Source organism: Protopterus annectens, chromosome 1.part2 (assembly GCF_019279795.1).
Source record: "Protopterus annectens isolate FY-2018-M chromosome 1.part2, PAN1.0, whole genome shotgun sequence".
NCBI classification, from domain to species: Eukaryota; Metazoa; Chordata; order Ceratodontiformes; family Protopteridae; genus Protopterus; species Protopterus annectens.
This window is the reverse complement of record NC_056727.1, coordinates 1020167789-1020184548: the sequence shown is the minus strand read 5'-3', so window position 1 is coordinate 1020184548 and position 16760 is coordinate 1020167789. Positions and strand designations below refer to the sequence as shown.

Genomic DNA, 16760 nt, shown 5'->3' with positions numbered 1-16760 from the left:
GAGTTGGAGAGAATCAGCAGAACATAAAGCTAACCATGCATGCAAGCCTTGTCAGCCACCCCCAACTGCATGCAGGCACACACACACACACACACACACACACACACACAGAGACACACACACACACACACACACACACACACACACACACACACACACTCACACACAAAACATGCATTTTCATATCAGTACTGTTTTGCAGGAATTGTCTGTTCCTTCTACAGTAATTACACAGTAAATACATGAAGTTGTGGACATAACTTTAGAACTGAGGCAACATTTCTTCAGCATTCAAAGCACAATTTTATTGTGGCAAAAAGGCTGTTTTTTAAAACATTCTATGTCATTACATTATATAACTGAATGGTAACCATTATTACTCATCTACAGAAGTCTTTTGCTTAATTCTAATATGTTTTTATCCTCTTTTATTTAGCACCATGCGGAGGGAATATTACCATGTTTAATGGGACAATTTACTCACCTGCTTTTCCAAATCAATACCCTAATTCAGTTGACTGCTCTTGGTTGATCACAGTGCCTGCCGGATATGGAGTTCATGTCAACTTCACTTTGCTACAAACTGAGTTGAACAATGACATCATCACTATCTGGTAAGAATAATCAATTGAATGCAAATCACGTTGCTTTCCAGTTAATCATTCTGCATCAGTTTTATGTGTCACCTTAATACTGTGAATGTGATGGGAATAACTGTGCCTCAAGAACAAATGCTTTATGCTTGCTGACTAATCAGAAAGATCTGAAAAAAAAGACTGTAAAATGTATGTCCTTAAGTCAAAGACATACAAAGTATCATTTGTGCTATTACTGCAAAGCACTCCCATGCTGCAGAGCTGTAGTTAAAATGCAACCCTAACCTGCTTCTTTCAGGCTTGGAAATAATTAGAGCAGCCATGCCATCAATCTATGTTCGGTTGTATGGAGGATTACTGAGTGAAAGGTTGAACACAAGCCTGTGACTGATGAATGTGAATCTGCAAGGAAGCTACGTTGCTCTAAATGTAAGCGGCAGATGTAAAGCAACTACTGTATACCACTCAGATATGATAATGCGTATATTATATGTTTTATAGTCTAGTATGCGGTGTAATAAAACAGTACTGCATTCTGCAATTTCCTTATACAAATAAAATATTTTAATCAATGAGAGTGAGCAGTTACATTTTAAAAAACTAGCACCAATGAAAATATTTCTGTGTGGCATCATTTATTATACACGTATATAAACAAGATCTAAGTTTCACGTGGAATCTCACTTATATTTGATTACCATTCTTGAGTCTATTACATTATTGCATTTCATTTTCACAACTGGACACCGTAGCAATCAAGTCTTTAAATTTTGATGTAAGACAGATAAGGGCAGTAAAAGGAAGTTGGCGTATAATAAAGCATATTGCTAAAATACTTAAAGGAAATGATGTCAGAAGATACAACAAAGGTATGATCTAGACAGGCAGTTACCTGAATTTAGATCAAAACACATTGCGTTACTCAAAATGTGATCATACAGATAGTACCAAATATCCATTTTGGTAACTCTCTGAATTAAATAAAAGCTTGACATCGAAAGGTAAGACTGCACCAACAGCACTGTGAAGAATTTCATGCAGTGCACTCAATGCTAGAGCATAAAGTTATGCTACAGAAATACACAACATAATAAATAAACACCCAACATAAAAATAATGTGTGTATTGTCTAACATGTAGATGCAAATGAACACTACATCAATAAATAAATAATGTGTTATCGTTATGTCAAATTAGGACTGCACTTAAATGCTTACTAAAAAGAAATGTCCTGTAGCCAGTCTCAAACCACTGATGCTGCCTTTAAGAATTAGTGTAGTATATCATTCTGCTAGTAAGCAGATGTTAAAGTACTGATCCAATTATGTTCTTTAACTTAATGCTTCTTTCTCGGTATGTAGCTCCCTAATATGCTTAGCCTTCAACTTTGATGTTATGGTTTTTGATGTTTCATAGAGTCACGGATGTGGATGTGTGGCTTTCTCTGAACTATAAACTTTAGATCAAAGTAACATGCTTTGATCTAAGGTTAGGAAACCAAGACAGGGATTATCTTTTTGTAAGGTTCAAGGGAAACATCAAAAGTGAAGGTTAAGTACATAAGGATCTGCACTTGGTTGATCACAGGATCTGCATCTGCCTAATATGCTTAACCTTCAATTTTGATTTTAAACTTTTCAGTATTTCAGAGAGCCAATTATATGGATATTTGACAATCTTTTTGCTATCAACTTTAGATAGAAGTAACCTGCTTCGATCTAAATTTAGGAAGCCAATATAAGGATCATCTTTTTGAAAAGCAGTATGAAACAGAAGCCATCCTTCCTCTGTCCATCTGGTTATACTGCCCCCTATAATCATCACCATTTTAATAAGAATGTTCAAAGATTCTACTACATGTTGTCAGATATATTCTAGCCAAAACATACTAATGATCCTACAGTAATTAACAAGTAGCTTGATTAACACATACTGACACAAAAAGAATTTTCCAAAACTGTATTGAAGTAACTGAGAATCAGTAGAACACACCTCACAGCATCATAACCTGCAAGGTGAACTTTTAAGCATTTAACCTTTACAGAACTAATAAATGTCTATGCATGTGAGGAAAACTCCTTATACCACCCAATATGGCAGGGTGCACATTCAGACCCACTACTTACTTATCCTCTCTGAGACAAGAGAAAGCGCTGTTGTGAGTAAAATCTTCTATCAGTCTTTTCTTGATGTGCTATGAGCTCTGAGTAAAAACTCAAACAATCTGAGAATGAGGGAGGCAAAGTCTCCTACTGCACAGGATACATGAGAATTTGCTGTTCTGTAAATACATAAGACTATTATGTTTTATTGCTATGTGCTGATTTTATATTTTGTATTTTGATGTAGAATCCTACAGCACAGTTTGGCTGGAGTAAAATATTTTCTGTATAGTGTCTTAAGGTGGTCCTTGCCTGACCTGATGCACAGCATATTAATTTATAACTGGTAAAAAAAAAACACACTGAGTGGCATGCTAATAAAAAAAGGAAAACATTTTAAGGGAGTTTCTGCAGGAAAATAAGCTTATTTCAGACTCACACCCCTGCATCTCCCTCCATATACTAATTGAAATCTTGTGACATCCTGAATGTAAACTCCACCCCCTGCCCTCTCACCTCACCCTGGATAATGTAGACATTGGTGTAGTTACTTTGAAATGGTTTAGAGCTGTAGAGAGTACCCCAGTAGTTCAGGGACATAATGCCTTCCACACATTCAGACTAGTTACATCTCAGGAAGGAAAAAAAAAAGTGGAGGTGTCTCGATTTTCATCAAAAACAAACACCCCTCAAGATTTGTCAAACAGTATGATCACATGAGCTCCTTCATGTTCAAATTATTGTAGCAAACCTCTATTTATTAAGTAACACTCTGGCAAAATTCCAGGCCCCACCAAACTCTGAGAACACCACAGTGTATGGAGTATTGTTCACGGAAACCCTATACAATCATCTTAATAGCTGTATTGAGGCAGCTGTGCTACCTGGGAAAAACAAATGACAAACCCAGTCAACAAGCTATCCTGGTGGAATCCCAGCATCAATAGGCTGAATAACAAAAGAAAGAAAATGGTGGCTAAAATTAGGAAGTGCAATTCCCAGCAAGGAAAAAAAATCCTCCTCATTAACCTAAGCAAGCAGCTTAGGGTGATAATGTAATCTAGTAAAGCTAAGTTTGAGGTAAAATAGCCTGCCAGACCAAGGATATTCACAAGGCTTTCTTCAGCTGGTCTATAACCTAAAAGTAAGTACACAGAAATGTGTCAAACCAATTGTAAATGGAGCCACATATACTAAACCAGAAGAGATAGCAAATCCACAGGTCAACAAAATTAGGTCCAATCCCCCCCATCCCCCCGGCACCTCTCTGGAAATACCTCTCAACCATAACTCCCCAACTGTCACTAAGGAACACTGCCTCAAAGTCCTCTCCCTGTACTCTGCACCCTACAGACCTACTGAAAGATGATCTAGGCCTGGCCTACAAATTATCTGCTGATCATTCTCTGAAGGGCCTGTTGCATGTCAACAAAACAAATGGCATCAGAATGATCTGATCTAGGGCACTAATCTTTGCCTGCAACATAAATAGGACATGATGGAGGGACAGATATGTGCATCTCAGACTACTCCTTTTCTGGAACAGGCTTCCCATCCATGTCAAGAGAGCTCTTACCCAACCCAGTTTGAGTGCAACTTGGACAACTGGATGGGGAATTGGATATTTACCCCTGGTCTGGCACCTATGACTCTAATAGATAGATGCGGCCTGTAAACACATGAGCACACATGCTCAAATCTATTTATAACCCGTAAAAATCCCTCGAGTATCAACCTGCCAGATACATTTGGGAAGAAAGGATAGGTTTAAAAATGCTCCAGAGGTGTAAAAAAATGCCCCCAGTAATTAGGAAGGGCAAGCTGCCTAGAAAACACCAATGAACCTATTTGTAGTAAGTGAAAAATTCCCCTGAAACATCATCAGTCTTGCAGCTAACATTACTAATGCATTCAATGAGTCCAGTGTCAGAGACTTTACACTGATGAGTTGGGAACTGATGTAAACCAAGTCACAGCAGTTGTGAATAAATCCTATCACTGTAGAAAAGAAGAGGAATTATAAAATAATAGTAACTTAATATTCAAGAATGAGCATGCTGACTGGACAGAGGAATTAGCGTGCCCATTATAAATCCAACATTACCCATAGAAATAAGGCCAAAAGATTATAATTAGGGAGGGCAAGCTAGACTGCAACAGTGAAAAGGGACTCCATCTGCTGGATGAGACACTCTTGTGCTAGTGATAAGCAGACCATTATCCATTTAGGAAAAAACATTGCATCCCTACAGTCTGAGATGAGTTGCAGCAGTGGGCACCACACCTTTAAACTGTTCAGATTAGCACAGAATGTCCATTTTTTTGTCTCATACATGTGGTGCTATTTGTGTCATTACTAATCACAGATGGGTGTAGGATCCGACATCGGATCTGAGCCGGTAACTAGGAAGACAGCTCCTGAGCTCAAACTCCTCCCCTTCTCAAGATCCCTTGCTACCCACAACACTCAGTTCTCGTTTGCTGTGATTTCCTTCAAAACGTGTTTCCTGCAGCTCAAGTGACTAGATTTAGATAAATAGACTTTTTTCCTTTCTTTTGGGGTCTTTTTGCCTTCTCTTGTCTCCAACCTTCTTTCTATCTCATTTGGGTAGTTTCCTCCCCTCCCAGTAATCTTTAGAGTATTTTAAACCTCCCCCTTCCCAGGTCTTTGGTAGCCATGTTTTCTCTTCCTTTCCCCCTTCTTCTCTTACCCCTGACCCTTTTTGGTGTTGTGCAGTGTGCGGGTGGTGTGTGTGTGTGTGTGTGTGTGTGTGTGTGTGTGTGTGTGTGTGTGTGTGTGTGTGTGTGTGTGTGTGTGTGTGTGGTTCTGTGTGAGTTTGTGTGGGATGTCAGAAAAGCCCGCAGGTTTTAAAAGGCGCACCTCGTGCAGTCGGAAAATGCTGCATTCCAGCTCACACGAGGAGTGTGTGTGTACTGTCTGCGAGAGCCATATCTGGAGGTTGAATGTGACATTTGTGATGGATTCAACCCCAGGGCTCTCCTAGACCACAGGAATAAGCTCCTGCTGAAAGGGTTGGCCAATGGGGGTCCCTTGGTTTTGGTTTCCTCTTTAAAACCTCCCTCGGTTCCCTAGAGGAAGTCTTCCTCCTCGAGGGATTCTCCCACCAAAAGGCTGAGGCTCTTGGATCACATCTCTGTGGATCCAAGACCACCCTCTTTAGCTTTGGATCTGGGTTCTTCTGTTCTGAGATCCCCAGCTTTCTCTGCCGAATCTGAGATCTCAGACGTCCTCAAATCCAAGCCAACCAAGACCACCCTCGAATCCGACCTACCCGTCAGATCCGATTGCAATACCATCTATGTCCTCAGATACAAGTAGACCCTCAGATCAGTTTTGTTGGATCCAATTATTATTGGAGGCTCCCTCTCCAGACCTAGGAGAATGGATCTGGGGCTTTCCAGCAGGTTTCCTTCTCGGGACTGCAGGCCCTCAGGTAGGTCAGGCCATTCCTCACTATCTTCCCATTCCACTAGGAGTGTGCTCGCCTCAGATATTGATAGGATGATGAATAGCTTTCTCAAGGCCCAAATCGAGCTGGGCTTGTTACCATCCCCTGCCCACTTGCCCAGGGGATCTTTGCCATCCACAGAACTCCTCTGTCCTCAACTGACCCATCTGGGTTCGGTCCCCCAGAATCAGGGCATCCCTAGGGAGAGGCCAGTGGTGTTGGGCATTGCTTCCCTTCCCACACTGTCTGGGTCCCTGGCGGGTTCAGCTCCATTGTCCTCAGAGCCAGCTGGGCCTCGGCTCTGTGAGGTCAGTGAAGGTCATCGGGAGTGGGTCCCCCCCCCCCTTTGAGGGCATCCGCTTTGGACAGCTTGGGGCCAATATTATCAAGGGACATCAGTGCTACTTCAGGGTCACCCCTTTCTTCCTGGTCAGTTGCGGCTGGTGGGGAGGGGGGGGCTTTGTACAGCCCATTGGCTTTCCAGGTGATATAGAGGACCATCTCTGGATGGGCAGCTGCCTCTACCTCAGCTCTGGATCCTCCCCAGCCTTGCTCGACATTGGGCAGCGAGACCTCATCATCCTACCAGAGACAGCCCTTTCGAGAGTGTCTTCAGACGAGCCTTGCCCCTGTTGGGGTCCCTTCCTCTTTCAAATCCTCTCTAGAGCCTGCCATGAAGGAGCCTCCTTGAAAGAGGACATACAAGAGGATGCACTTGGGTCCCCTCAAGAGTCCTTCATTAAAGACATGGATTTCGAGGATGGAGAAGGGTCCCTCAGACTTCCATCCGAGGAAGTGCCCTTTGGGGACATCCTTGAGATCCTTAAGCATTGAGGTGGTTGGTCTTCCCCCACCTCATCTTCAGAGGGATCCATGTTCCTGAAGGACTTCGGGATGGGCCCATCTTCTACCTGGGTGTCTCCCCTTGCTAATCTAATCCAGCTGATACCTAGCAGGTCATGGAAGGAGCCAGCCAAAATAGAACCAGTTCGTAAGAAAGCTGATAACTTCCTAAGGCCCCAAAAGACAAGGCCTTTTGGAGCAAAGGGATCCCCTTTGATGCTGTTGTGGTGGCTGCAGCTAAGAAAAAGGAGCTTGCCAAACAGAGCTCCACAGTCCATCCCCTGAACAGGGAGTCTCGAGTGATTGACCATTTTGGGAAACGTGTGTTTGCCTCAGCTACGTTTGGACTAAGAGCTACCAACTAAATGGCACATTTTACCTGTCTCGAAAGAGACTTGGTGTCGGAACTCTCCACTTCCCTTTCTGAGTTGCTGCTTCCGGAGAGTGTTAACTTGGTCTCTCTGAAGCTGTCTACTCTGACTTCCCTAACTAATGCCTCCATGAGATTGATCTCCAATGTGATGGAGGCCACTACTCAAGTGGTGGACACTGGCATTACCATTAGGTGTCACCCCTGGCTTCACCATCACTAACACTCCTTTTGACAGGCCAGCTCTGTTTGGCCCTTTGGTTAAAGAAACTTTCACCCATAGCGAGCAGTACTGAGCAGGAAAGAAAGACTCTGTCTACGGTCGGGATCATGTTCTCTACTCCCCAGTGATCCTTTTCCAAAAATCAGAGGGGTAATAACAAACTGTGGTTTTACAGGTCTCATCCATCCTTCCAGGATGCTCCTCGGGAATCCTCTTCCTCCAGCCAGGGAAAGGGTTTTGACAGCAGATGCTGCCCTAGAAGCAGAGGGTGTCCACAGAACTAGGGGTCCCAGTAACCCTTCTCGCAGAAGCCCCCTCAGCACTGCTTGAAGCACTGCCCAGCTGTCCTGCCCTGGAGGCAAATGGGGGTTATCTCTCCCTCCACTCACTAGCCTGGAGAAGTATTACCTCAGATCAGTGGGTGTTAAACATCATGTCCAGGGGTTACTTCATAGCCTTTTTTCCAGTCCACTCCAGATCTACAATCTCTCCTGGATGTTCCAACCTGCCAAAGGGAGTTGGCCCTTCTAGAGGTTTGAGACCTCCTTCAAAAAAGAGCCATTCAGGAGGTCCCAACAGGGCAACGAGGGTCTGGAACTTACTCTCACTTTTTTTTTGGTGCGCAAAAATACTGGGGACCTGCATCCCATTCTGGGCCTCAGTGTTTTAAATTTGTCAGTCAAGAAGTTGAAGTTCCGGATGTTCACTGTTCAGTCCATTCAGCCTCTTCTGCACAAGGATGATTGGATGTGCTCACTGGATCTCAAGGATGCATACTTTTACATCAGAATAGACAGACACTCCAGGAGATACCTGCTTTTCCAGCTGGGGGACAGTCACTATCAGTTCAGCCCTGCCCTTTGGACTCACCTCAGCCCTCCCCAGGTGTTTACTAAATGTATGGCAGTGGTAGCCCATCTCTGACTGTAAGGTTTCCAAGTCTTCCTGTACCTGGATGATTGGCCCTCATGGCACCCAAGAGGCATCAACTCGCACTGGCCAAGGATTATACACTCAGTCTCTTTCAGGACTTAGGCATCACAGTCACCCTGCCCAAATCTCATCTTGCCCCATGTCAGAGCCTGGAATTTATCGGGGTCCTTCTGGACACAGTGTCAGAGACTGCAGCAGTTCCCCCACACAGAGTTAAGATGATTCGGGAACAGGTCCATCTTCTTCTGGGTCTGGAATGTCCCTCAGTCCATTTAATCTTGCAGGCACTTGGTTCAATGGTAGCGGTAATTCAGTTAGTTCCTCTTGCCAGATATCACATGCGAGTTCTAAATGGACCCTTGAGGTGCAATGGTCAGCCTCACCTTCATCCCATGTCCATGACAGTCAGGATTTCTCAAGTCTGCAGATGTCACCTTGCTTGGTGGCTCCAAACTCAGGATCTTCTTCTAGGCAGACCCTTCTGTCTTCCCCAACCCCAAGCCGCTGTGACCACAGATACCTCCCTGTTGAGGTGGGGGGGGCATTATCAAGGAAGGACTGTCCAAGGCATGTGGTCCCCTTTAGAGATCAAATTGCACATTAATGTCATGGAGATGAGAGCATTCCTTCTAATGTTGCAAGCCTTCCAAGACTGTCTCCCTTTTGGGACCATTGCAATTCAGTCAGACAATATGGCAATGGTCTGGTACATCAATGGGGGGGGGGGGGTACTTGATCTTATCCCCTGTGCAGAGAGGCCATGAGAGTCTGGGAATGGGAGAGGTCATCCAGGTGCTTTCTTAATGCAATGCATATTTCTGGCAGTTCCAACATATTAGCCATCAAACTCAGCAGATCTATCCTCAGTCCTCACGAGTGGTCCCTGAATCCATCTGTGGCACATTGGATATTTGACCACTGGGGTCTGTCTTGCTGCAATCTTTTTGCCTCTCTGGTCAATCACAAATGCAGGAAATACTTTGCCCTGATCTCTCCATGTAGGAGTCACCAAGGGATGCTCTGGTTCATGATTGGCCGTCAGTAATTCTGTATGCCTATCCCCAACTCCCATCATTCCCAAAGTCTTATAGAAAGTTTGTCACTTGAAGTCTCCTTTCATCCTCATTGACCCCTTCTGGCCTCATCAGAATTGGTTTTCCCTCCTTTGGTTTCATCTGAAATATCTGCGTTGGATATTAGATCCCATTCCAGATCTCATTTCCCATCCTTGGGGGCTTCCTCTACCCAACCTTCAGTCCCTTCATCTTAATGCTTGGTATCTCCAATTCCAATGATTCTTTCACAGTCCAGGCTCCCTTCCCTGATTAAGACAATTATTTTGGCTTCTCAAAAGCCATCTACCAAAAAGGTGTATTCCAGCAAATGGATGAGATTTTCTGTCTGGGCAAAACAATGCAATCTGGATCCCTTTTCAGCTTCTGTCCCTGACATCGTGTTGCTCCTGGCCTCTGTTTTTCATCAGGGGGCTAGTTTCTCTATGATTAAACTTCAACTGGCTGCTTTCTCCAACTTCCATTTGAGCGAAAGTCCCACATTTTCTTGTAGGTTGTGCATGGCCTTCCTTAAACGGATCTTTCTACTCTGACCTCCTGTTAAGGAATCCTCCCCTCCTTGGGATCTCACCCTAGTGCTGCAGTCTTTGATGCAGAAACCTTTTGAGCCTGCGATGACCTGTGACCTTAAATTCCAGTCCTGGAAGGCAGTCTTTTTAGTGGCAGTTACTTCAGCCAGGATGGTCCCTGTATTGCAGGGTGTATGCATAAAGCCTCCCTTCATGGTATTCCATAAGGATAGATTGTCTCTCAGGACCAATCCTTCCTTTATCCCTAAGGTAGATTCAGCACCAAAGCTTAATAAGTCAATTCATTTTCCTGTGCTCTTTCCTAATTTTTCCAATAAAAGAAAATATCAGTTGCATAGTTTGGATGCTCATAGGCAATTATGTTTGTACCTCAAAAGGACTGAAAATTTTCGGAAGTCTGATCAGCTTTTTGTTGCCTTTTCTCAGGACAGGAGATGTCAAGCGGTTTCCAAAGTGTCTATTTCTCAATGGATCGCCAGCTGTATTTCTTATATTTATGAAAGCAGACACCTGGAGCTCACTGGACCTGTAAAAGCTCACTCTACTAGGTCAGAAGCCACATCTTCTGCATTCTTGGCTAAACTTTCTTTAGATGTGATGTGCACTCCTACTACTTGGTCTAATCCCCATAATTTTTTTGCTCATTACAATCTTGGTGTCCAGGAGCAGGGCTTCCTTTGGTTCTTCTGTGCTCTGGCCTATCCTTCCATGCAGTCTCCCAGGATTATTAGTAGCTGGGGCCTCTGATCGATCCGTGATCAATAATAACATGGATAGCACCAGATAAAGAGTTATGTACTTACCATAATTTGGAATATTTGCTATCCAGTGTCATTATTCATCATGTTCCCACCCTCCTTCCTCCTCCTTCTGGTGACTGGGGGAGTTAGCAAGGGATGTATTCCTTAGTATCCTTTTATCTTTTTAGGCAGTATTCACTGCCTCCTTTTACTATCCAGCAAACTCAGTCTGAGGTTTGTGGGTAGCATGGGATCTTGGGAAGGGGAGGAGCTTGAGCTCAGGAGTTGTCTTCCTAGCTGCCGACTCGGATCCAATGTCAGATCCTACACCCATCCATGATGAATAATGACAATGGATAGCACAGATTTATGTTATGGTAAGTACATACATTTTTTTTTTGTCCATTCCTCATAAAATTTGAGATTTTCTAGCAAACCACTGAAGACTGAAGTCACTAAATAATGACACACATTTGAGTTTTAGACTTTATATGTTTTAAAAAATACATGCTAACACAAAATCTGTTATTCTAGAAACTTTCTGAGTCTAAAGAGCAATATTTAAAATATGCCCTCTTTTTGGGCCTCTGCCCCCCCCCCCCACCCCCCATCCTTACAGGTTTTGGGCAGATTTCTTGTGCTAAGATTTTGAGAGGTATGGTGAGCATGCAGTAGGAGAGGTGAGCCTAAATTAAATTGTGTAGAACTGATAGTGACAATCTCCAATATGGAAACGGATAAATCTCCTGGGCTCCTTGGCAGGTTTGATGTGGAGCTAATTTTATTAAAGGTGCATCCACTGTTTTATTTTTAGACATGGGAGGAGTTTTTGCACCATGAGCATCCAAAATGTATGCATTGGAGATAAATTCATGCAAAAAACAAATAAACAAGTACCACAAATGTATGGCAAAGTGTAAGGCCAGAGCAGCAAATATCCAAAGCAAAACAGCGAACCCTTATGTCAGCATAAACTCTTTCTTTTATTATGAAAATTATTTTCATAATAAAAGAGTTTATGCTGATATTAAATGCCGGCTGTTTGTTTTGGATAAATTCATATAGACCACCGAGATGAAGAATAGGTTTGCTAACACTTAGCTTTTTCTGGGGTAAGTAAGAACCTGAAGTAACATTTTAGCCCTCTCTGATCCTGAAGAACTTCCTAAATGGTTATTTTGTTGAGGAGTTTGTCCACCTTCTTTATTGCTAAGCATATCTGATAGTATATGGCATCAGAAAGTGGTATGGATGGGACCTGAATATGGGCAAGAAGGGGAAGTCAGTAACCTTTTGCTTGTAGTTTCTCCTGAGTGATATGTCCTTGGGAATTCTTTTCCAAACCTGTCTGGGGAGAATCCTTAACCAACTACCTCTCGATGGTGAAAGTTGAACAAAGATTCAGGACTGCTGTGACCATTTTTGGGACTGTCAACAACCTCCCAGCAGACTCTGGAACCCCATCTTGTGGTCCATTAAACTTGCTGGAGGTAAGCTGATGTGACTGCCAATTCCTAGCTCCTTTTGCTCTGGCTATGAGATACAGGAACCACACTGAGCACTGGTACCACTTTGTTGTCAGAGTCTGATATGGCTCCTCCACAGTCAAAAAGTATTTTATTCTGGGTTGTATGAAAACGGAGCCATACTTGATTGTGGCTGCAATTATTCAGCAACAGTGCTTGACAAGAGAAAGAAACTTCACCCAGTGATGACCTTTTTAAAAGATTGTTGTACTCAAGACCCAGATTCTGTGTGGGGAAATAAGCAAAATGTGGGTATTACTCAAAATCCAGAAGTGATGGGAGGGAATCCAGTACAGAAGGATGCCTGTGTCCTTTTAGCTCCCTCTGTTTTGATTAAACAACCTCCTCTGAAGAAGCCCAGACCAGAAGGAGTTATTGAAGTAGACAGATGAACAGTAACATTTCTCATCTGTGATTCCAGTGGAGGTCCAGCTACCTGACTAGATGAAGACAATAACTGAACATTTTATCGACTGTTTGACAGACTCGTCATAATTCACTGACACTGTTTCCAGAGGACTTTATCTCACTTCAGTATTGAACTGTTTTTTATCCCTTTCCAACTACTGGACCCCCTTCCCTCCACTTTGTTTCTTCTGATTTAGAACAAAGTGCAAGACTGTATATATTTATATTGGAGTCCTGGATAGATAAAGAGGTGATGTGATATGTGAATATATGTATATATCTGTGTGTGTGTGTGTGTGTGTGTGTGTGTGTGTGTGTGTGTGTATATGTATATATATCTATATATATATATATATATATATATATATATATCTATATATATATATATATATATATTTCTATTTGCATATTTTTATATATATTTATATATGTATACATCTATACATATATATATATATATATATATATATATATATATTAGATGTAGATATTCATATACATAGCTGTATATAGATATATATCCATATCTTTCTGTAGATGTACACACACACACACACACACACACACACACACACACACACACACACACACACACATATATATATATATATATATATATATATATATATATATATATATAGGTCTACTTTGTTTCATTGAAAACTCGCTGAATTTCAGTTCACCCTTACCAAATCTCTGAAAGTTCAAATTACTGAAAACTCATTTCACCAAATCTCATTTCATTGAAGTGAAGTACTGGCACTGGGTAGAGTACTTTAAGGCAAATAAAAGGTATATGCCCTTTTCCTCACTGTAGTGCAATCCTGGAGTTAGTATATATAGTTAGGGGGTGGGGGGCACAGCCCCCCTACCTAGATTGGCTAATGTAAGGTCCCCCAACCTAAGAACACATTTGCTAATATCTCAAACCATTGTTTTTCAAGATAACCTTTAGAAACCAATATACTCACAAGTTTTTATCTTTTACAGTAAAATCATCTTTTCTGGAAGTCATGCATGCAAGATGTATAAACTAACCCTTAACTGAGCCATTATTTTTAAGAAACATAAATGTGAGCATTTAAAATATAGGTAAGTATTACTAAAGGTAGGTTTCCTATAGATGTTTGAATCAAGTCTACCTCCATGTGTGGTAATGGCAGTGTCCAAAAAATGAACCTTACACTACGTTTGAAAATAAAAAAACAAAAATTCAGTTGTTTTGTCCATGGACTGAACAAATTCTTCAGCCTCATCTTGAGTATCATTCCATAAAATAAATATATCATCTAGGTAGCTTAAGTTAAGCATGCAGTGTTTTAAAAATGTGAAGGCAAAAATACAGTTTCTCCCAAGTCAATAAAACCAAATTGGCAAAGTCCGGGGTGCATGCTCCACCCATTGCCACTCCTTTGGTTTGTCTGAAAAATTCACCCTCAATGTGCATGTGGTTGTTTCCTGAGATGGTAGTCATACATGCAACAATGAGGTTAATGTTGGAGTTTGAAAGACACAGGAAAGACATTAAGGCATCATGAAATAAATATAGACCAACATCTTGTGGAATACAGGAAAATAAATCCTGATCATCCATGGTGAGAAGTGACAAACTGTCTTTGTAATAATCTTCAGTAATTCTTCCTAAAAAATCCCATGAGTCCTTCAGTAAGTGTGTTTTGTTGTCCATAAAACATTTTAAAAGCCTGTCAATCAAGACAGCAAAAGGATTCGTTTTGAAATTGTGGACTGCAACTGTAGGCCTACAAGGGGTGTGGGGTGATATATCCTTGTGTACCTTTGGTATTCCAAAAATAGAAGATATTAAAGATGACTTGTTAGTCAAAAATTTATAAATCTCTAAAGAAACAGTCCCCTGGGTGCACCAGTCATGCAACTCTAGCCCAACCTTTCTATAAGCAATATTAATCTGTTTTTTAGATGTTTGATCATAAACAAGCTGTAGTACAGTATTGCAAATCACTATATGTCCCCCTTATCCATTTTCAGAATGCATACACTCCTGCCATTTTGTAAAGAAGTCAATAGTAATCCTTGAGCCTCGCTTAAATGTTGATTTACCTTTTCACCCTAGAGTTTTCACAGACCTGTACAATGATATGGACATAGGGCTGAAAAATATTCTTCTTATTAAAGTTAGGGGCAGTAAAGTTACCAGTGGGAACCCCGTTAGCATCATTGGGGTTCAATTGTAGTGCTAAATTCAGATACCTTTTAAACGTCTTTAATTCGGTCAAATAATCCACTGAATTAAAACATGTTGCAGGTATAAAGTTAAAACCCTTTTTGAACAAGTTAAAAAATCTGGAGTGGTATCCTGGTGACTACAGTTAAACATGTTAAAAATCACTGTAAGAAAAAAGTCCTTCATGGGAAACTAAATTGTTATAACACCCCCATTTTTTTTTTAATTTGTAATTGTAGTTGTGGTTGTTTTACACACACACACACACACACACACACTTGCTTGTATATATGTATATATATATATATATATATATATATATATATATATATATATATATATATATCACTTCTTATCCATCCATCCATTCCTCAACCTCCTTTTCCCATTTTACACTTGCCTTGCTTACAATATTGCCCTTGAAAGTGCTTCAGTAAAACCAAAAAAGGAGTTCAGGAAAGGAAACAAAACTGATGTTAATGTTAGTACTGTACCAAAAGTGATATAAGAATCTGTGAAAATGACTCAATTATTAGGACACAAAGGGAAGCTGAAATAGGGTTTATTTGACTAAACCATTAAGTTTTGCAGCTGAAACCAATATGCAAGAGATTAGGAATGTTTGCAGTATTAACTTTCACAAGCATTACGGGACTTAAGGAAGCATATCACAAGAAACAGTGGTGTTTATATGATGCACTTCATTAAAATCAATGAGAAAAACAATTTGTTGAAATGAAAGATTAGTTTGAGGGGTACAGGTGAACATAAAATAAAGAATATAATGAATATTTATTAAGTTGAAACACTTCACCTCAAGTAAGGGGCTGGGCAAAATAAATGAACTGTTGTTTCTTATTCGGTGTAAATGACCAAGTGTTTATATTTCTTTGTCATTGACTGTTAATTTACTTGATTCATACATGTATTCTACTGCCATCAGAAATTGTTTAATAAGGAAGGTAATGATGTACCTTCTGCAAAACTTTACATCGCAATTCTTATATTTAAAGTGAGAATATGATGAAATTGAACTAGTATAACTTCACCCTTGAATATCACTTTTGTTTATTGCCATCTTTTTAACCCATAGAGGCTACATAGCTTGTAGAGAGCCATTGTATAGCAGTGCTTCAAATGAACATCTGGTGCTAAATGCTTAGCAGTTCTGCAGATGGTAGCATATGTCTCTGGCATTTTCAAAAGCTAGAATAGCATGATGCTGTTCATAATAACCAGTGTTGATTAAGGCTGCTTAGCCTGAGGTAGCAGGTAAATCTTACAGTTCAGTGCAGTAGATTCATTGCTGTTAAGCTTCTTGCGTTTGTTTTACATTTCTGCTGGAGGCATATAGTAACTAATGTAGCAGGCACCGCCATGTCTGCATTTCTGCTTGTGTATTGGTTGATAATCAGTATTCTGAAAACAAAAAACACAGTGACAGAGCACATGGTGTACATTAGTAATGCAGATGTTGCATTAAAGTGGAGGAAAGAACTTTCACTACTGTAAATAACACTGAGCATTCACAGGACATGTATACTAGTGTACAAAACCCACTCACTTGCAGAATCAGCTTTTGCTTCATATATACATCTATGTATGTGTGTTAGGCATCCTGCAATGGTCACACTGCTGTCTTTTAAATAATACAGATGAAACAAATACAAGTTAATGTTTAAACCCGAATTACAATAAATACTTTGATGTTGATTGTGCTTATTCATTTGTAAGTATTATTTT

General features: G+C 40.9%; 1 protein-coding gene across 1 annotated transcript in view; it reads left to right on the top strand.

Moving 5' to 3' along the window:
* LOC122792225 (CUB and sushi domain-containing protein 1-like) overlaps positions 1-16760 on the top strand; it is a 3080606-nt gene that overhangs the window by 1951426 nt on the left and 1112420 nt on the right. Inside the window, exon 38 of the mRNA XM_044059969.1 lies at positions 437-614. Within this exon, the coding sequence (XP_043915904.1) occupies positions 437-614 (178 nt within the window). The remainder of the gene's footprint in view (positions 1-436; positions 615-16760) is intronic.